The sequence below is a fragment of the Nomascus leucogenys genome, chromosome 11, assembly GCF_006542625.1.
Source record: "Nomascus leucogenys isolate Asia chromosome 11, Asia_NLE_v1, whole genome shotgun sequence".
In the NCBI taxonomy this organism is placed as follows: Eukaryota; Metazoa; Chordata; class Mammalia; order Primates; family Hylobatidae; genus Nomascus; species Nomascus leucogenys.
In genome coordinates, this window is record NC_044391.1 from 106,799,279 (window position 1) to 106,821,813 (window position 22,535).

Sequence of the window (22,535 nt, forward strand, 5' to 3'; positions counted from 1 at the left end):
AAATCAGTTCTGCCATCACCGTCCACTTCGTAGTGACTTGTGGCTGCTTTGCTCAGATTCTGAAAGAAACCTCTGAGGGCTCTACTGCCTGGCATTCGCCAGCCTAGGCCAGAAGTCGGAGGGCTACTTGTGCAGTTTTGGAACGTCATTCCATGCGCACACTCCCTCTAAAGGGGCAGGAATGAGGACCCCATCTTATGACTGAAGCATGTGGGACCCAGAGATAACTGCCAAGATCACAGGGTAAGCAGGGCTGGAGTCAGGATCTGGAATTAGGTGTCACTGGCTGAATGAATTTTGTGCAGCATTTGGAAGCCTGTTCTAGAGGAAAGGCAGGTGACGGGAGCTCAGCTCTCACCTGCAACCAAAGCATCTCTTGGAGTGCATCACCCAGATCTTAGCTCAGCCCACCTCCTCTGGGCACTCTCCTCCCATGGATGAGTGTGAGGTTCTCTCCCTGCCCAGCAGCATCAAATGTGCCCCTCATTGTGGCCCCCAAAGACTGGAAAAGTAGAAACTAGGGGTGGGAGAATCTCTGGCGTTAGTGAGATCATCCATCTTGCTTTAGAGACAGATGTTTTCAGGGACCTGTTGAGACAAAGGGAATCTAGCAAAAACCAGACTAATTTTTTACTTTTATTTTTTTGAGACAGAGTCTCGCCCTGTCACCAAGGCTGGAGTGCAATGGCATGATCTCAGCTCACTGCAACCTCTGACTCCCAGGTTCAAGTGATTCTGCTGCCTCAGCCTCCCAAGTAGCTGGGATTACAGGCACCCGCCATCATGCATAGCTAATTTTTGTATTTTTGTAGAGATGTGGTTTCACCCTATTGCCCAGGCTGGTCTCCAACTCCTGACCTCAGATGATCCACCCGCTTCAGCCTCCCAAAGTGCTGGGATTACAGGTGTAAGTCACCATGCCCGGCCGATTGATTTTAAAAATTTGGAAATTTCCTTCACAAATATTTGCCTCCCTGGTTTATGCTATGGAGAGAGGCAGGAGCCGGGGAAGTAGAAGGTTGCTGGAGAAGATTGTTGGCCCAGCATAAAAAACACCGTCTGGACCTTCCTAAGCTGTACAGTCCATTCTGTCCTCCTGATGCAGCACTGCTGTCTTTGCCCATCACAGAGGCCAGGAGCACAGTGACACGTCACCACTCAACCTTGCTGGGACCTGGGACCTGGGACTGTGGGACACAGCCCATGCGACTGATCTCTTATTTTCCTAAAGGCCCCGCTGGGAATGATTCTGGCATCACAGCTAGGTTGCTATGGTGGAAAAACATACTGGACCAGAAACAGGATAACCTGGGCAAATCTTGCCTCTCTCATTCTTCCGCTTTGTGGCCTTGGACAAGCCAATGAAAACTCCCTAGGCCCCAGTTCCTCATGGGCAATAGTAAACGAAGAGGTGCTGTAGTGGTGAGCCCCAGGAGGTGCTGGATATCCCAGAAGTCAGCAGACTTTCCATCTCAGAGCCAGCCCTGCCACATGTGTGCCTTGCCCATGTCCCAGCACTCTCTGAGCCTCACTTTTCTCTGCTGAACAAGAGAGGGATTTGATGAGATGGTCCCTTAAATCCCTTTTAGTTGAAATGGTCCTTTCTCCTGCCAGCATCTCAGATTGCAGGACTGAAAGCTGGGCAAGGCCCAAGGGCTGCAGCCAGCCGGGGGGTCTTCCACACCTTACTCAGCCCACCCTCAGGGGTCGGGCCAGCACCTGCCTATCAGTGCCCAGGCCGGGGTCTCACCTGCAGCAGGCCTGCTGGGCACAAGAGCCCCCACACCTCAGGGCTCTCATCCTGTCTGTCCACTCTGCAGATGAGATAAATGAGGCCTGAGAGGGAAAATGATTCACCAAAATGAAACTCTCTGATGGTCTCAGTGCAACCCTTGTTCTGTACTACTCAGAGTATTTTGTTTTTGTTTTTCCTCTAGCACACTTGCTGTGGGAGAAATTCCAGCTCTTCCTGGGGAGAAAGTGTAAGCATTCTTTCTCTCCAAGTCATGAGACTTCTCATTTGGAATTCTGGTTTGTCCCATGGTAGCAAATTATTTTGCGTAACAACAAAAACTCTGTTTCCGAAAATGTTTCATGAGGCTTGGGACGTGCTCAGCATTCTGCCCGTGAGTCAGAGCTGATAGCTGGTCTTGGAGCACGACCAGGGGCAAATAATCCTCCCCTTTCAGCTTCTCTGATGATTCTCCACACTGTGCTCAAGGAGGCAGGATGTGGGCCTGGAGCTGCAGCCACGTCTGCATTCGCAGCCTTTCCATAAGTCAAGGACCGTTCTTCCTGAGCTGTTCTGCTCAGGCCGGGCTGCATATCGGGTTAGACACTCAGCTTTTGTTTATGATTTTATCATTGCTTTTCAAAGAGTTTTTTTATTCACATTATTTTCTCGTAGTTCAGGGCCTGTGAAGTGGAGACTCATTAAAGCACCGTACACTGATACCTGCTAAGTTATCACGTCACTGCAGTCCCTTCCCTTAGCTTGGGAAAATCCTCAACCTTTCTTTATCTTCTTGAGGACAACAATGATAAAAAGGACTGGATTGGGTTGTTTGCTACTATTGTTTTCTAATTCAGTGGTTAGCTGAACAGTAAAGGAATAAGAAAAGGAAAGATGAGAGGGGATGGGAATAGTCATGGGGCAAATGTTCTAGATCACTGTGGGATTCTGTCTCTGCATGGTGTGGCGTTGCCTGGGACTGAGAGGGAACATGGGATGTGGGGTGAGCGGAGGTGGTAGAAAGGGCCACAAGGGCCGTCGGGAGCAGCCTCACCTTGATGGAGGCTCCGGCGAATCTCGCCAGCTGTTTGATGTGTGCCCCCTTCTTCCCGATGATGGCGCCCACAGCCTGGGTTGGGATGAAGAGATTCACAATCTCCTGCTCTGGATACTGGGAGGGCGAGACAAGAAAGAAGACATTATTCCAACTAGGCTTTCTCCTCTAGGCACTCAACAGGTACCAAGCGCCTTACCATGAACCCCATGGTGGGAAGGCCCCGCCGCCCAAGGAAATGGCCAAAATGGTGCACGGGATCCTTCTGCGGCCTGTGGCTCTGCAGGTGTGAAGCCTGAGGAAGGGACCTGAGAATAGGCAGCACTAGTGATAATCAAGGGCACACTCCTCTCGAGCTTCTCAATTTGTTGGATTCCAAAAGCTGTCTGTTCACAGGTTTTCTGTCTTATACAAATGTGATCTCTATCTCTCCTGTGTCTTCGCCCAAGAAATGAAAACAGCTATTAAACATACCTGGCCTGAAGACAGCCCCAAGGCATTCTGTTAGAGGGAATGGAAAGCTGCCCAACACATCTGGTATCCAGAGAAGCATTTTCACAACTAAACCTGCCCTGACCCAGCCGCACGGTGACTGCCCAGGAAGATGGGGTGAACCATCCCTCCTGGGACCCTGTGACAAAAGGCAGAGGCTCTTGGGCAAGGCTGCCAGGGGTCCTTGCAAGGGGGGTCTGTGCAAATGACGTTCTCTCATTTGCTAGACTTTGTTCAAAGATCTTTGGAGACTCTGCTTTTCAGTGCCAACAGCACCTGCTCATCTGGCCTTCTGCTTGCCCGTCTGTAGCAGTTCCTGCGACCTGTGAGGTGTGCGAGCATCCATAGGACTGTGCGACAGGAACGGCCTAGGCCTCTGCAGAACCTCAAGGACGCTTGGGTGCTGGAGAGTTTGGCGTGCTCAGGCTTTGAGGTGTGTCACTCCCAGGACAACCCAGAGCCCCAGGAGACAGGACCTGCACTGTGAATACTCACTGGCCACCAAGGACCAAGTGTGCCCAGCCCCAGGAGAGGAAAAGTGGCAGATGCGGCTGAACTGAGGGGGGCACTTACAGAGTGATGATGCGGGAACGGGCCAAACTGATGATGGGGGTACAGGCTGGAGAAGTATCCGGAGTGGGTCTGCAGCATGAGAGAAAGAGTCAGTGGGTGGGTGCCCTCAGGGACTGTCACTGTCCTCAGGGAGGCAAGATTCCCCACATGCGACACAGGCTCTCTGTGGCATCAGCTGGCTCCACTGTCGTGTCTACTCTGTGTCTCAGATCTCTGCTCCACTTTTCCCACTCAGACCACTGAATGCTTGGCAAGACGTCCCCTGGTTGCAGTAGCTGTCTGGGCTAAATGTTCATCATTTCTAAGCTGAGTCATGCTTGAGGCGTCCTAGGAACATACCATGGGTGCGAACACACACACACATACACCCACTGGCACTTGCACCCATACACTCTTAACCTGCCCTGGGGTGGAGAGGAGGGGCCAGTGCCTTCCATTTTCTGGAGAATGAGGAGTCGTAGATGAAAAAGAACAGTGTGCTGGACAATACCCAAGAGTTATTCAGAACAAGCAAATGTGTTCCTGGGCAGATAGATCAGTCAGCTCCGTCAGAGAATTCTAGAAGGAATGGAAAGAATCCTGAGAAGGGAGAAATGTCAAAGGAGACTGAGCTTTGGGAATCTGAAATGGGAGGATCACTTGGGTCCAGGAATTTGAGACTAGCCTGGGTAACATAGAGAGACCCCATCTCTATAAAAAATAAAAATAAAAAATTAGCTGGGTGTGGTAGTGTGCACTCTGGTCCCAGTTATTCAGGAGGCTGAGGTGGGAGGATCACTTGAGCCTGGGAATTTGAGGCTGCAGTGAGCTATGATTGCACCACTGCACTGGTGTTGTGCCTGGGTGACAGAGTAAGGCCCTGTCTCCATAAGAAAAAAAGAGACAGAGAGACTGAGAGAGGAGAGAAAGAAAATGAATGTGGAGAGAGAGAAGCAGGGAACAGGAGGGCAGATATGGACAGAAAAAAAGTACAGCTATTAAGAAAATAGAAATTTAGAAGGTAGCTGCTTTTATTTTATTTATTTTTGAGATGGCATTTCACTCTTCTGCCCAGGCTGGAGTGAAGTGGCGCAATCTCGGCTCACTGCAACCTCCGCCCCCGCAGGTTCAAGCGATTCTCCTGCCTGAGCCTCCCAAGTAGCTGGGATTACAGGCACCCCCCCACCACGCCTGGTTAATTTTTTGTATTTTTAGTAGAGATGGGGTTTCACCATGTTGGCCAGGCTGGTCTCGTACTCCTGACCTCAGGTGATCTACCCGCCTCAGCCTCCCAAAGTGATAGGATTCTAAGCGTGAGCCACTGCCCCCTGCCAAGGAGCTGCTTTTTACTGAATAGGTACTGTGTACTAGACACTAACATAGATATTTTGTGTCTATTCATAAACTCTTTTAATCCTCACAACAGTCCTGTGAGAGGGAACTATGTCTGATTTGATAATTTTTTTGTGTGTGTGAGATGGCGTTTCACTCTTGTTGACTAGGCTGGAGTGCAGTGGCGCGATCTCGGCTCACTGCATCCTCCACCTCCTGGGTTCAAGCGATTCTCCTGCCTCAGCCTCCCAAATAGCTGGGATTACAGGCATGTGCCACCAAGCTCAGCTAATTTTGTATCGTTAGTAGAGACAGGGTTTCACCATGTTGGTCAGGCTGGTCTTGAACTCCTGACCTCAAGTGATCCACCCGCCTTGGCCTCCCTTTAAAGTGCTGAGGTTACAGGTGTGAACCACCGCGCCCGGTCTGATATATTCTTACAGGCAGAATGCTGACCTGAGTCAGCAGAATCGTTAGCTGTGCTTTACATAAGGCTGGGTCAACACTGACATCACTGTTCCAGGAAAGGAAGTGAACAGCTCTGGGTACCATGGAACCAATTCCCGCAGGCCCACCCTGCAAGCTAGTCCTCCAGGAAGACGATTCCAACAGTGGTCAGACGTGGCCGAGGTTTGGAGTCTGGTGACCCAGCTTTCATTTGAGGATCCCTGAGCAAATCTCACAGTGACGGGCAATGCCCTCCATCCCCTGAATCTCCTGAAGGTTAGGATTTTGCCTTATGACCCATTAGGGACAAAATGAAACCGTTGCCCTTTCTGAGCTTGGAGAGAGAAGGCAGAGATGTGAACAACTTGAGGAGCTGCTCCAGGGGTGCTGTAGGTTACCAGCCACGCCTGCCGGCAACAGAGCTCCACTTAACAGGGCTGTGGTGCGAGCCTTGCTTTGACTTGGAAAGGGGCTGCAGCAGCCCCTCGTGCCCACAAGAGGGCGCTATGAGATCAGCGGTCTCTTGGCAAGCTCAAGTTTTACAGAAAGGTGAGTAGAAGCAGTTTCTCTCTCTTGGCTCTGCTTCTTTCTAAGGACCCCCCGGAAAGAACATCAGCTCCAGAGCTTTCTCTGCAGGTCCGTGTCCTGGGCCATGAAGAGCTGGGGGAGAATTCAAGCAACACTTCTGCACAAAACTCTAGTCTGGGAAAAGAGCACTTCAGCCCTCCTCCCACCTGAAGAATCGTTCCTTCAGGTCTCCTGGCAGAAATAATTCCTTTGAACTATGATTTGCCATTTCCTTACACAACTCATGTGAGGCCGGGAATAGACAAGCCACAGTGTGGCTCCTATTCTGGGTTCAAATACTTCTCACATAAATACTATCAAATTTAGACTTCCTAGGAACTCAGGGTAAGAGATTTTTAAAATTAGCTGTCAAAGGATAAAAAGGACAAATTCTCTTTTATTCATGAGTAACAGCTGGAAAATTGTCACGGAAAGAATCTTGAACTCTGCAATCAGGAGCTTGTTTCTAGTGGAGGCTCTGCCATTAGCCCCTGTGTATAGAAGTTAGTTTTTGGAGTCAGAAGATCCGAGTCTCTGAATCACTACCTCTACAAGTTGGAAAAAATTATTTAACCTTTCTGAGCCTTATCCACAAACAGACTCAAATAATATCTAGTTCTTATAGTATTGTTGTGAGGGTTTGTTCATTCATTCATTCAAAAGGTGTCTGAGGCTGGGCACGGTGGCTCAATCCTACATGCCTGTCGTCCTAGCACTTTGGGAGGCTGAGGCAGGCGGATTATTTGAGGTCAGCAGTTCAAGACCAGCCTGTCCAACATGGCGAAACCCCATCGCTAGTAAAAATATAAAGATTAGCTGGGTGTGGTGGTGGGCACCTGTAATTCCAGCTATTCAGGAGGCTGAGGTGGGAGAATCGCTTGAACCCGGGAGACAAGATTCAGTGAGCCGAGATCACGCCACTGCACTCCAGCCTGGGTGACAGAACAAGACTGTCTCAAAACAAAACAAAACAAAACAACAAGAACGAAACAAAAAAAAATAAAAGGCATCTGAGCACCTGCTCTGTGGGAGGCACTGACCCGGGTCCCGGGTGCTGGGGACACAGTTATTAAGACAGTAAAGGTCACTGACAGCATGGAGCCTGTGTTCTACTGGGGAGGCAGGCACAAAAGAGAACTTCAAGTACTGTGAAAGAAATGAACAGGAACAGGCAAGGAGCAGGTGTGGAGGCGAGTGGTCTGGAAAGACTGCTGAAGTCAAGACCCAGGGAGGAGACAGAGCCCCAGGGAGGAGACAGAGCCCTAGGGAGGAGACAGAGCCCCAGACAAGGCACTGGGAGGCAGCATTCTAAGCAGGGTTCTAGGAGGTCCAGAGCTAGAAAAGGGGTTGCCCTGTTTGGAAAACAGAAAGGAGGGCAGTATGGTGAATGCGAATAAGGGTTAGCAGGATGTGGCGGGGGAGGCAGCACCAGTGGGCTGCAGATTTGACCCTAAGCCTGACAGATGCCCTTGACGGGTGCTATGTGGTATTCAATGAGGTCACAGGAATGAAAGATCACTGGGCATTGGATGAGCTACATTAATTAGTGATAAATAAGTGCTTATGTATAATGAAATGTCTGGCCAGACATGGTGGCTCACGCCTGTAATCCCAGCAGTTTGGGAGGCCGAAGTAGGCAGATCGCTTGAGGTCAGGAGTTCAAGACCAGCCTGGCCAACATGGTGAAACCCCACTTCTACCCAAAATACAAAAATTAACCAGGCATAGTGGTGCACATCTATAGTTCCAGCTACTTGGGAGGCTGAGGCAGGGGAACTGCTTGAACCTGGGAGGCAGAGGTTTCAGTGAGCCGAGATCATGCCACTGCACTCCAGCCTGGGTGACAGAGTGAGACTCTATCTCCAAAAAAAAAAAGTGTCTTATCAGAGCATACTTTCTATTTCGCCTTCATATATATATATATATATATATATATATTTTTTTTTTTTTTTTTTTTTTTTTTTTTTTAAGACGGACTAGCTCTGTCGCCCAGGCTGGAGTGCAGTGGCATGATCTTGGCCCACCGCAAACTCTACCTCTGGGTTCAAGCGATTCTCCTGCCTCAGCCTCCTGAGAAGCTGGGATTACCAGTACCCACCACCACACCTAGCTAATTTTTATATTTTTAGTAGACACAGGGTTTCACCATGTTGGTCAGGCTGGTCTCGAACTCCTGACCTCAGGTGATCTTCCCACCACGGCCTCCCAAAGTGCTGGGATTACAGGCGTGAGCCACTGCAGCTGGCTAATTTTTTTGCATTTTTAGTAGAGACAGGGTTTCACCATGTTGGTCAGGCTAGTCTTGAACTCCTGACTTCAAATGATCTGTCTGCCTCGGCCTCCCAAAGTGCTGGGATTACAGGAGTGAGCCACCAACATCCGGCCCATTCCCATACTTCCTGTTAGGTGATGTCTACAGCCTCAAATGGAAGGGGGCTTTCAAATCTTGCTTATTTATAATGGTTATAAAAAGTAACTTGGCAATAACTCAAATAACTATTTTAATGGGAAAGCAGGTTGTAGTCACCTGACATCTGGTTCAAGGCCCCAAGGGATAGGGAGGTTGGTAGGGAACCCTGACCCCAATGTGGCCATTAGACTCACTGTCTCAGTTGGAGAGTCCCACCTATTTTATGAGGAAGAAGCTACTTTATTTTTGAGTGTTTCAAAATCATTCTGGCAGTGGGGAGGGGGAAAGGAGGTGTGGTGAAGGCACTCCTGCCAGGTGTGTCCTCGCCCCCTCACCCCCCACCCACTAACTGAGAGGCAGAGGGAGGTGGGTAATTGTTATCCACAGGCTTGTTTCAAACTCTCAACTTCGGGAACACTGGTGTCTGCCTTTTCTCTGAGTTTGACTCTTCTGGGGGGGTAGGTAGAGAGTATATATCAAACACACTTGTGAAAATTAAAAAATGGAGTTATAAACAGCAGGGCTTCCTTTTCCTGGGAGAACTGCAGGGTTCAAGCTACGATGTGTGACCATCTGATACACAATTTAGGTGATATTCTGAAGCATGAAGAAATCAGGGGGTGGGAAGAGTGGAGGGTGGGAAAGGGGAGTGCAGAGGGCAAGGACCAGGCATAGGAATTATGTTTAATTGATCTTTTGTATTGTATTTTTCATTCCAATTTCATTTATTTCCACCCTGATCTTTATTACTTCTTTTCTTCTACTAATTTTGCTGTTGATATGATGTATTACATTGATTGAATTGCATATGTCGAACCATCCTTGCATCCCAGGGATAAATCCCACTTGGTCATGATGAATGGTCTAATGTACTGCTGAATTTGGTTTGCTAGTATTTTACTGCATATATATGAATTATGTTCAAATATTTAAATAGTTTTAGTGTGATGATAGAGTGATACCAGACTGCAAAGCTGGCAGGTGCTCCCTCTGGGAGCCAGGGACATGGGCCTTAGGAAGGGGCGACGACTTGGCCAGAGGGTTCAGTGTTGTGGACGTAGCTTTCTAAGATGCAGAAGGTGCACTGCTCTATGCCAGCTTGTCAAAGTGTCTCCTTACATGGAGCTGCCTGTCCTGCTCTGTGTGTTCTCATGGGACAACCTTAGAAACTGGAGGGAGCTAGGAACTGGTGAGCCAGCAAGAGGTAGAGTTGAGATGCTAACACAGATCTCTGTGTCTGCCTCTGCAGCCCAAGATCTAAACCACTGCACTCACTGCTGCGCTCACCTGGGACATTCTGAACTCACTGGTTCAGGTGGGGTCTGGGGAGCATGCTAAGAAAAAGCTCCCCTAAGGATTGTAATTATGCTCTCTGTTGAGTGCATTTAAATATGTAAATGGACAATTAAAATCCATTAGACACATATAAAGAATCAGCAGCACAAAGGAGAGGAGCCCAGCTGCACAAGACAAGCAAATGAACCCAGTGAGTTAATGAAGGGAGAAGGGAGAGCTTTCTACAAAATTGTGATTTGATCTCCTAGTGAGATGGAAGAGGACAGTGCTTCAATAATTTGTATATAGATTGCTACGAGAAATGAACAATCAGAGAACCAGAGTGACCCTGGATATGAAAAACATGGTTAAGTAAAGACTCAGTAGAGGACGTGCAAATAGTAGGGAAGACACTGCTGAAAAGCCCATCAATGCACAAGACTGTTAAACCACAAAAACCAAGACAAAGAGTGGGAAGTGGACAGACACAAAGAGTAGAGTGAGGTTTGCTGTAACTCCGCTCCTCTGGAGTGGGAACTCCAGAAGGAGAAAATAAAGTGGATGGGAGCGAAGCAACACTAAAATTAATTATGGAAGGGAAACATTCTCCCGAGCCAAAGAAAAACACGGATCTTTAGATCAAAGCACTCAGATTCAGATTCCTGAATTCCAAGGGTAAAGGCAAATTACTATAAAAGGCAAAAAACCTTATAGACACCAGGGGAGGGGGGGAAGACAGGCGTGGTGGTGTACACCTGTAGTCCCGGCTACTCAGGAAGCTGAGGCAGGAGCATCACTTGAGCCCAGGAGTTCGAGATTGCAGTGAGCTGGGATCACACCACTGCACTCCAGCCTACTAGGTGACAGAGCAGGACCCTGTTTCTTAAAAGAAAAAAAAAAAAAAGAGGAGGAGGAGAAGGAGAAGAAGAAGAAGAAAAAAGATACCTACAAAAGAAACAATGCTAGAAGTAACATTTTTAGAGTTCTAAAGGAGCTAAGGGCTGGGCACGGTGGCTCACACCTGTAATCCCAGCACTTTGGGAGGCCAAGGTGGGCAGATTACTTGAGGTCAGGAGTTCGAGATCAGCCTGGCCAACATGGCAAAATCCCGTCTCTACCAAAAATGGAAAAATGAGCCAGGTGTGGTGGCACATGCCTGTAGTCCCAGCTACTTGGGAGGCTGAGGCATGAGAATCGCCTGAACCTGGAAGGTGGAGGTTGCAGTGAGCCAAAATTGCACCAGTGCACTTTAGCGTGGGTGACAGAGCAAGACTCCGTCTCTAGATAGATAGATTAGATCGATTAGATCGATTAGATAGATAGATAGATAGACAGATAGAGGAACTACGACCCTAGAATTTCTAGACACCCAGAATTCATTCACATGTGAAGGAAAAAGAAGGGCACTTTCAGATACAGAAAGGCTTAGAAATTATACTCGTGCTATTTCTGTTAAAACTTGTTTGAGAAAATACTCCAGACAAACAACAACAAAACATTCAAATACATAACTCAAAAATTGATAGGGTGTGAAACACAAGAAGCTGTTCGTAGTGAGCAACGAAACCAGTAAAAGTTTAGTTAATTCCAAATAACTGGATTATGCGGTTGTATATTTATTAAGAACGCAAGCTTAGGCCAAGCATGGTGGCTCACGTCTGTAATCCCAGCACTTTGGGAGGCCGAGGCAGGTGGATCACCTGAGGTCAGGAGTTCGAGGCCAGCCTGGGCAACATGGTGAAACCTCATCTCTACTAAAAATACAAAAATTAGCCTAGTGTGGTGGTGGGCACCTGTAATCCCAGCTGGGAGGCTGAGGCAAGAGAATTACTTGAACCCAGAGGTGGAGGTTACAGTGAGCCGAGATCATGCCACTGCACTCCAGCCTGGGCAACAGAGCAAAACTCCACCTCGATAAATAAATAAATAAATATTTTTTAAAAAAGAAATTGAGAGAGAAAAATAACCATAAGTCTGGATATTTAAAAGGCAATAGTCTGTTTTGTACCACTTTATATCAATACACATAAAAGGAAAAATTAAGTGGAAAAAATGTGTATTTTCATAGGAAAATATAAATCAACAAAATCAAGTTAAAAACTTATAAGAAATTGAAAAGGTAATAATCAGTCTTTCTCCAAACAAAAGTTGGTAGGCCCACATGTTTTTTGATTGAATTTTTACCAATTCTTCAAGGAAGAGAAAATTCCAATCTTTTCTTTGATTTTCCCAAGCATAGTAAAAGTTGGCCACCTTTCCAGTTCATTCTTTGAGGAAAAAAATAACCTTGCTGTTAAAACTGTCAAATAGTATAAAACACATAGAATCTGCTGTGTAGACAGAGACAAATGGAATGGAATAGAGTCCAGAAATTTGATTAAGTGAATGAGATTCTATGTTGGCATTCTATGAGATTCAACATTAGCATTTTAAGTTGAACGATAAAATGGTGGATTACTTAATAAATGGTTTTTGGAAAACTGAATATCCATTTCAAAAAAAAATAAAGTTAGATCCTCATCTCAGTATAAGTCAAGATAAATTCCCTATGAATTGCAGACATACACAATCCCCCAAAACCAACAACTAAAAATTAGTGTAAGAAAACATGGGCCAGGTGCGGTAGCAAGTGCTTGTAGTCCCAGCTCTTGAGGAGGCTGAGGTGGGAGGATTGCTTGAGCCCAGGAATTCGAGGCTGTAGTGTGCTATAATTGTGCCTGTGAACAGCTACTGCACTCCAGCCTGGGCAACATAGCACGGTCTCTTAAACAAAGAAAAAGAAAATATGGGAGAATATTTTATTTTTACAGTCTTGGATGGAAGAAGGCTTTTTTTCCTTAGCATGACGTCAAAGGTCAGAAACTCAGAAGGAAAATATCAATTATTTAACTACTTTAATTTTTAAGTTTTCTGCATGAATTCTGGTGGAGAGAAATCTGTGAATATTTAAAATGCATATACCCTGTGACATAATAATTCCAGTCTTAGAGAATTTACTTTCAGATATAGTCACACACTTGTGCAAAGATTTATGTAGAGGCACACCTCATTTTATTGCGTTCGGCTTTATTGCACTTTGCAGATAATCGTGTTTTTTACAAACTGGAAGGCTTGTGGCAACCCTATGTCACACAAGTCTATTAGTATCATTTGTCCAACTGCACGTACTCACTTTGTGTTTCTGTGTCTGCATTTTTTAGTAATAAAGTATTTTTAAATTCAGGCATGGATATTGTTTTCTCAGACATAACGCTACACTGCACACTTAGACCACAGTATAGTGTAAACACAGCTTTTATATGCACTGGGAAACCAAAAAAAGTGTAACTTGTTTTATCATGTTATTCACTTTACTATGGAGATCTGGAATATAATCCACAATATCTTCAAGATATGCCTGTAAAGATACTCATTTTGACACTGTCTGTAATACAAAAAACTTGGAATCAACCCAAATGCGTAAAACTAGTGTGCTGGTTACAAAAATTATGATAAACTCATTTAATGGAATATTATGCAGCCATTAAATCAAACTAGGTCTAGTTATGGAAAGATGCCCATAATATGTAAAAACAAAATTTGTAATTCACTGTGTACAGCATAATTTCATCTGTATTTCTGAATAATATGATTGTATGTATGCCGAGAAAACTTTTTTTAATGTGTAAACGTAACTACTACACTTCTAGGGCGGAGGTATTGGGTGAAATTTGGATAAAGGAACAAAGGCTGAAGGGAAATGTTTATATTTAACTTCAAACAAAAGTTCATTTGTTCGAGAGATATATATATATAGTGAACTACATATATAGTTAAGTGGGAATTCCGTGTATGACAAAGTTGGCATTTTAAGTTGAACTATGAACTACTGTTCACTATAAATGAACATATATATAATTATATACATACAATTATTTATGACATAAGACACCACAAATAAAGCAAAGAGAATATTTGCTGAAAATATTTACAACATGACAAGTGGTTGGCAGCCTTAATATGTAATTAGCTATGACAAATCATTAAGAAAAAGATGAAATAAAAAGATGATGATAATAGCAGCTATGGTTTACATAGCAGTTACTGTATGTAGGTTTTAACTTACTTAATTACCCTCATAACAATCCCCTAATGTAGGTACTATTATTACTCCCAGACCTGAAGAGCTTAAGTCACTTGCTCAAAGTTAAAAATAGCAAGTGAGAGTGTAGAAATTCAAATGCACGCAGTCTGCTCTAGAACCTAAGCTACATTGCTTCTCAATAGACTGAGGGGTCAAAAATACAGAAAGCAACTTATTAGAGAGAACAAAAATGGCCAATATGAAATTGTTTAGTCATATAATTTTAAAAAGCGCATATTTAAAAATATCAGACTGCGAGGAATAATTGGCAGTGGTGGTATGGAAGAAAAAATCCTGCTCTGTTACACACACTCTTGATGGGAATGAAAAGTAATATACCCTTTTTTGTATCAAAATTATATACTATGTATTAGCATAGAAAATGTACAGATTCTTTGATTCTACTTCCAGGAAATTATTCTGAGGAAATAATTGGATAAATGAATCAAGATGTATACATGTATACAAACAAGGATTTCCATTCCAGAGTGAAAATTTGGCAGAAAAATATAAATCATATATAAATATACACACACACACATGCACATACCTACACAGAAACACTGGTTATATTTAGGTTAAGAAAAAACTTGCACTTTCTGCATTTCTGTATTATTTGCAGATTCTTTTTTTAGGATCAGAGGAATGTGTTTTTTGGGAAATTCAAAAGTACATACTCCCTGCTTCTTAAACACTATGCACATATTACTATTATAACCAGAAAAACAGTAAAAAAAAAAAAAAAAAAAAAAGTGGTAAAGTTTTCCTACACACACATATGCATTAAAAATTCCAGAGTTCGGAGACCAACCTAGGTGTGGATGAGCCAGTTATAAGGAGGGACACAGACTCTCTGACCTTTGGATGCTAAAAGCAAAAGCATCAGAGCTTTGTGATATATAAAAGCAACCAAGAAATATCTTAGTTCCTTGAAATTTGAATGCCTATGTGACAGGAAAACAATACTTTAAGTATTTAAAGTGTCTCCACCACCCTGTGCTGCTGTTCTCAGGAGTCCTGGGCCCACCAGGGAAGCCTACAGGTCTGCAGTATGGACTCTCCAGGTATCACTCCAGGAATAGCCTAGGTCCTGCACAGGTGGGCAGTGAGGGCCGCCTCCATGCCATTGGACCTGCACTTCTTGCAGCTGCATGAAGGAGATGTCTGCAGAAGCCATCATGTCTCAGACAGTCAGGGCACTGGATTAGAATCTACTCTAACATTGACCCATGGAATCAAGATCAGAATTACCTGGTTGTTTTTGTTTTGTTTTTAGTTTAACAATTTTTTATTTAAAACCTATTTTACAAATAACAGGAACCACACATTTTAGCAAAATGGTTATTCTACTATTTTAGTAAAAACCTGAGATATAAAGGAAGCTTTCCAACTAGCAAAATCTATTTTCTTTTTCTTTTTTTTTTTTTTTTGAGACGGAGTCTCTGTCAACCAGACTGGAGTGCAGTGGCGCAATCTCAGCTCACTGCAAGCTCCGCCTCCTGGGTTCATGCCATTCTCCTGCCTCAGCCTCTCTGAGTAGCTGGGACTACAGGCGCCCGCCACCACATCTGGCTAATTTTTTAATATTTTTAGTAGAGATGGGGTTTCACCACGGTCTCGATCTCCTGACCTCGTGATCCACCCACCTTGGCCTCCCAAAGTGCTGGGATTACAAGTGTGAGCCACCACGCCCGGCCCCTATTTTCAAGTTTAGAAAATATTCTGCTATCAAAAGAAAAATTCTCTCCTTGTTAAATTTAGTTCAGGGGTCAGCAAACTTTTTCTGCAAAGGAGCAAATCATAAATATTTTAGGCTTTGTGGCTCATGTGATCTGTATGTATCTACTCAGCTCTGCCACTACAATGGGGAAAGCAGGAATAGATAATATGTAATATAAACAGCCATGACTGTGTCCCCTAAAAAACTTTATTGATGAAAATAAATGGTGAGCTAGATTTGGCCTTCAGGTTGTAGCATGCGGACTCCTATATTTGAGATTACCAATTTAATTTAATTTAATTTTTATTTATTTATTTATTTTGAGATGAAGTCTCACTCTGTCGCCCAGGCTGGAGTGCAGTGCCACGATCTCAGCTCACCGTAACCTCCGCCTCCAGGGTTCAAGTGATTCTCCTTGCCTCAGCCTCCCAAGTAGCTGGGATTACAGGTGTGCACCACCACACCTGGCTAATTTTTGTAGTTTTAGTAGAGACGGGGTTTCACCATGCTGGCTCGGTCGGTCTTGAACTCCTGACCTCAGGAGATCCGCCTGCTTCAGCCTCCCAAAGTGCTGGGATTACAGGCATGAGCCATCATGCCCAGCCTAGATTACCAATTTTAGAATTGGTCTAATTTATTATGCCCTTTTTCTTTCCCCACTTACATTACCTATACTGAGAGGGTAGCCTAACGTTTGAGGTTATCTTCTGTGGGGCTGTATGTACAGCCTCTCTCCCAAGAAATGATTATGTGCCTCAATGCCACTTAGTCATACCTCACTGGGCCATTCTCAGATCCGACAGCAAAAATATGGAGATGTGAAACTCTCAAGCTATTCTTACTGCTTGGCGCAGCCATGTGACTGACAGCTGCCACAATCCCTCGTACTGCATCTTCTGGCTACTCAACACACAAGGCTCAGTGTCAGTCCCCTCCTTCAGTTTAAGGGGAAATGGATATAACTAAAGAGGTGGTATGAAGAGATTTAGAAATGACTCAGGGGGCCGGGAGTGGTGGCTCATGCCTGTAATCCCAGCACTTTGGGAGGCCGAGGCAGGCAGATCACGAGGTCAGGAGATGGAGACCATCCTGGCCAACATGGTGAAACCCCTTCTCTACTAAAATTAGCTGGGCGTGGTGGTGCATGCCTATAATCCCAGCTATTCAGGAGGCTGAGGCACGAGAATAGCTCGAACCCAGGAGGTGGAGGTTGAAGTGAGACAAGATCGCGCCACTGCACTCCAGCCTGGCAACAGAGCAAGACTCCATCTCAAAAAAAAGAAAAAAAAAAAAAGAAAAGGAAAAGACTCAGAAGAGCCATATATAAGCAAGAATGCAGAATGTGTGCATATATGTGACTCAGCATGTGGGTGCCAGTTTGTGTCTGCATTTTGTTGGCAGGATGGCACAGGGGATTCATCCTGTCTCTCTACAGATAACCCAAAAAGCTACTGGGAATTCACACAATGTGAAGCCTACCCCAGAAAGCACTTCTCAAAAGAACGGAATGGCTGAGGCCATGTTCACCCACCCGATTCTTCCCATTTAAACAGCATAAACACTGGGGGAAAGAAAGTTTGCTTTTAAAAATAAGCAGTCTGCGTAGAGAAAAATTAGGAATGAAAAAAAGCTGTCAAGTATCCTGAGCCCCAATTTGGTAATGTACTAATCTTGAATAATGCTTGTGAATGAAAGCAATAAGTAAAACACTCACAAAATTCACATTTCTTCTTCTGTTGTGAAGAAATACTTATTGAGAACTTACTAAATACCAGGCATTGTGCTAAGTGTTTAGAGATAAACAATGTATGTAATATTTTCTTTTAAAAATTGCCTATTAATAAGAAATAATACATTTGACTTGTAAACATAGGTAGAAACTGCACATGTATGTATGTATATATCTCTCTTCAAGAATCATCCAGGTACCCTATATATTTTAATAAATTACCATCACTCATGAAATGTTCTTATTTGAGCTAACAAGTTCTTTTCTATAATAAATTAGCTTCTAGTTGATGAATTTGCTATGAGTTTCTTTCTTGGCTAGTTATGACATACTATATTTAAGAACACGTGTTTAGAGGACTGGTTTAATATTAAGTTGCCCATTAGGAAGAAGTCCTAAGAAATGCTGAGTTTAACCTATATTGGATTCATCTCTACTCGAGCATGGCCTTTAAATGAAAGCTTCCGTTCTGATTCCACATAGCAGAGTCATGCTGCTGCCTGGAGGTGCCCAGCGCATAAGCAAACCTCCACAAGCTGAGCTACTTACAGCGAAGGGGTGGTAGGGGGCAGCGGGGGGAGCTCCGCGGGGCCCTGCTGGTGGAGATAGCACGGACAGTCCTGTTGAAAAGATGCCAAGTGCGCTGAGGTTCAACCCTGGGATCAGATTGGCTTGTTGCTGGGAATAGAAATGGAGAAAAAAGATGAAGGGAGGAGACCAGAGAGGCCCGCACGCCTGGGTCAACCTCCCTCTCTTGTCTTAATGGCACCAGCGTCTCCTAATCAGCTCTGCCCAGGCTCTTCCTACCCTGTATCAGAGGTGGGTGCCACATCTTAACCTGACCATGGTGTTCCTTCAAGGCTTCTCTGCCACACTTGGGCATGTCTACATATCTTATTATGGAAAATGAGGCTCTTCCTGGGGATGGCAGCCACCTTGCCAGCCTCACTCCTGCTAACCCTTCATCTCCAACCTGGCCAGTCCTGTTTCCTAAATACCCCTGAGCCCCTTCACATTGCTATTTATTTCTTAGGCAAGGAAGTGCTTTTCTCCCTTCTCACCTGGCTAAGTCCTACTGACCTGTGGGTTTCACCTGAGCATAGATGACCCCTCATACAGGAAGCTTTCTTTCATCCCAAAGATCAGCTCGAATGCCCTGTATGTGCTCTCCAGCATTCCTGTTTCCCTAAGACAGCACTTATTACATGGTGTGTGAATAGCCTGTTTAGTTACCTCCTCCCCTTTCAGACCAGAATTTCCTTGCAAACAGAGACTGTCTTACTTAGTGTCGTGTTCTCAGTGCCTGGTATATAGTAAGTACTCGATAAATATTTGTTGAATGACTGTTTAAAACAAATTGGATTAACAGTGTTTTCCAACTCTATCCACGGAAAGATCAGATTCTTCACATGATGTGAATTCCCACATATGTAAACTCCATTATCCAGGTTTGGGATGGTTTACAACTTTGTCTCTTTACTATTTAGTTGTCGGCTTTGCAATCATCTTGCTTGCTTGCTTATCTTACATTTCTACATGGGGATTGTCACACAGACTGGGGGTGGGTTTAGGCACACAGCTCTTCAGAGGCAGAGGAACGTGGTCACCCATTCCAGGCTGTGTCCAACCTGCTTCCATCTTTGTCTCCCTGAACACGAAGCAATTTCCTAACATTTTCTAATCTTTGTCTACGTTCACACTGTAACTTGCCTTTTTTTTTTTTTTTTTTTTTTTAGAACGTTTGGAATAGCAGTGCTTGTATCCTCCATCTTTACCTCATTTTGTCTATAAGATGTAGTAATTTTGTTATTCACCTACCAGTGCGTGACTTTGGCACAGACATGAATGAACCTAAGTGGTAAGCTCAGGTGAAGATGTATGAATCACTCAGGCCCTTCTGTAGCTTTTCCAGGTGTTCACAGAAAGAGATGTTTACCATAAGATGTCAAGAACCCACAGGAAGAAAATGAGATTGTCAGATGATACTTCCACAAATATATCCAAACATGGGGAGAAGACCCCACTGCAGTCTCCTGCTCTAGCTCTTCTCATCACGCCCCATAATTGTCATGTGACGTGGGCTGCTAAGGTGGGGGTCGGGATGAGGTGGGGACAGATTACTGGCTGGAGTAGAGGGTACAACGGAAAGTGCTGCAGTGAGGGACCTGGGTTTAATCTAACAGAGTGCTTTGTCGACATTTATTTCTCTAAGAAATATTAACAGGTCTGAAATTTGCTTCAAAGGTCATCCAACAGGTATGGAAAGTGGATACGGATGAGGGTTTGGAGGAAACAAAACAAGTAGTGAGTTGATAACTGCAAAAGGTGGATTACGGGTATATGAGGGCTTATTGGAGCATCCTATTCACTTTTGTATACATCCAAAAACTCTAATTAAAAAGTGAAAAAATTTACTCCTCTGAGCTGGACTTTTGCTGATAACCAATTATTTTAAAAGTTTTTTTTTTGTTTTTTGAATGCCGGATCGGTGTCTCCCCACTAAGAGTAAAAATTCGGTAGCAATTACAGGAAGGACAAACCTAATGAGTCTGCTACAAATATACAGTTAAAGGCTCAACTGGTTGACAACATTTATCAGGCAATCGAAAAGTGCAGATCAGCAAGCAAGGGAGGAAAACCAGAAGTTAACTTTAAAGCATGCATTTTTAAAATTTAAAAAGTAACAGGACAATATTACATAAGGTTCAGAAGGCTACAAACATGGAAAAAATCCCACTTTTCTAATGTGCCAGCTATTTTCATTTTTGTATGTAGCCTTCCAGTCATTCTGATCCATGTTATTTTACGTAATTGTAAATTTACTTATATACTTTTATATCTTGCTTTTCTTATTTATTTAGAGATGGGGTCTCACTCTGTTGCCCAGGCTGGAGTGCAGTGGTGTAATGCCAGCTCACTGTAGTCTCAGCCCCCGGGCTCAAGTGCTCCTCCTGCCTCAGCCTCTTGAGTAGCTGGGAATACAGATGCATGCCACCGCACGCAGTTATTCTTGCTTTTCTTAATAAACATTATAGCATAAGCTTTTCCTTATTTCGGTCTTCAAAGTTACAATTTTAATGTCTTCACGTGATGTTGTCCAGTGCACTTATCATAATTTACTAGTTGGTTTCCTGATTATTTTAATGCCTTTATCCTAGGAAGTCAGGGAAAACTCCGCATACCTATCCTAAGGCACTTCCTCATTAGCTGAATGACAAGTATTCTTAGAGAGCCTTGTGAAAACCAGCGGAGAAGAAAGCATCAGGGACTTACATTAACAGCCAGCATATCATTTTCAAAGGCCTCACGCAGCTTCTTCATAATCTCTATCTCAGCACTGGCACAGGCTTCAACGGTGCCCTTCACAGTGATGGTTCTTTCCGGGTTGTATATGCTCAAATCCTGCAAACTGACCCATGAGAAGAAAAGAGAAATTTTGTTTTCAACAGGAAAAATAAAATGCCAAAAAAAGAAAATCATAAACAAGTTTTGGCAGAGAGGGAGAAGACTCAATTCCCTCCCAACACAGTGTGGTGGAGAATCCCTGCCATTGTATTTCAAACCTTACTAGTGATTTAGATCACATCCATAGTGAAAAATGTCCACCTGGTAAGTATTTACGTGTTTTTTAAAAAGATGATGGACATAATTGCATCACTTATGATTATATTCCCATTTTAGGGAAAAGTAGATGAATGAACTGCACGTATCGAAATGCTCAGGTGTTCCATTATTGGGCATGAGTAATCTGAATAAGTGGCTTACGATGAGATTGTTATCTTGGTCCCTGTTTCATGTTCAATTTTCTTCAAATTTCTGCCTTCTTTTCCAATCAGTCTTCCAACCAAGCCATTGTGGGCCAAGATTTTCAGAGGAATCTCTTCGGCTCTAAAAGAGACAAGCAACAAGTTAACACTTTAGATATGTATAATGGTTGTTCTCCCAGAAACCATTACCTTGCTTTTTTCTTATAAATGGAAGTCATTTTGTTCAGGTACCAATTGACGATGGGATTTGGGAGAGGTCACGTCCCTCACCGACCCCAGTTCATGAATTTTGATTAACATAAGCCAAACCATGGTAATTCTACTCCCTTGTAGCAACTGGTTGGAAGTGGATCCATGAGGCTGATCTGGCCAATGAGGGTATTACAAGAACTCTACTGGGTGACGAATGTTCTCCTTGCTCTTAAAAAAAGGTACAAGGGAGAGTGACGTTAGCGAGACAGCAGACTAGGAAGCCACAGGTCTCTTTCCCCCTCACAGACACCTCAAATGAACAAGAGATAGACCAGAATACTTCTGTGAGAACTCTAAAGATCAGCTGAGAAGCTATAATATGAAGTCCACCGTAAACTACGGAGGAATTCCAGGCCGGGCACCGTAGTTCATGCCTGTAATTCCAGCACTTTGGGAGGCCAAGGTGGGCAATCGCCTAAGCCCGAGAGTTCAAGACCAGCCTCGGCAACATAGTGAAACACTGTCCTTACTAAAAATACAACATTAGCCAGGCATAGTGGTGCATACCTGTAGTCCTGGCTACTTGGGAGGCTGAGGTGGGATTGCTTGAGCCAGGGAGGCCAAAGCTACAGTGAACCATGATCACACACTTCTGCACTCCAGCCTGGGCTACAGAGCAAGACCCTGTCTAAAAACAATAACAACTATACACACACACACACACACACACACACAGGAGATATATATATGGATATATATATATATTTATTGGAGATATATATATTTATTGGAGATATATATATATGGAGATATATATATGGAGATATAGATAAAAAGGTAAGAACATTCAGTGTTTTCAAGGCGCCACCCCCTACATGGCATACCAAAGAGCAAAGGGAGGAAACCCTAAAGGCTGGGCTCCTCCTTTGGGACAGAAACAAGGACTGGATTATGCATACAACATTTTGGCTTGTCTGGAAGGTGCCAGAAAAACTGGTTTTTGTGTCACTGACTCAGAGCACTGAAGGATCAGCATCAGAGTTCAGAAGCTGCTGAAAAGAGAGGCAAGCAGCATTTAAGAACTGCAGTTCTACAGTCAGACACCAGAGGGACCAAGAGATTAGAAAAGGTTTGAGAGGTCCT

At 44.2% G+C, this 22,535-nt stretch overlaps 1 protein-coding gene across 4 annotated transcripts in view; it reads right to left on the reverse strand.

The window, feature by feature from the left end:
* Positions 1-22,535, reverse strand: part of IGF2BP2 (insulin like growth factor 2 mRNA binding protein 2) — a 183,952-nt gene that overhangs the window by 11,667 nt on the left and 149,750 nt on the right. For 2 of the 4 annotated variants that reach the window (XR_004032359.1, XM_030822945.1), the window contains exons 8-12: positions 21,199-21,321; positions 20,707-20,842; positions 17,983-18,111; positions 3,852-3,920; positions 2,787-2,903 (exon numbers count right to left, since the gene is read on the reverse strand). Coding sequence is in view for 2 of the 4 variants with exons in the window: in XM_030822945.1 (XP_030678805.1) it covers positions 2,787-2,903; positions 3,852-3,920; positions 17,983-18,111; positions 20,707-20,842; positions 21,199-21,321 (574 nt within the window). In the remaining 2 variants the exon portion in view is untranslated. The remainder of the gene's footprint in view (positions 1-2,786; positions 2,904-3,851; positions 3,921-17,982; positions 18,112-20,706; positions 20,843-21,198; positions 21,322-22,535) is intronic. The other 2 variants (XR_004032360.1, XM_030822946.1) reach the window with 1 other exon arrangement.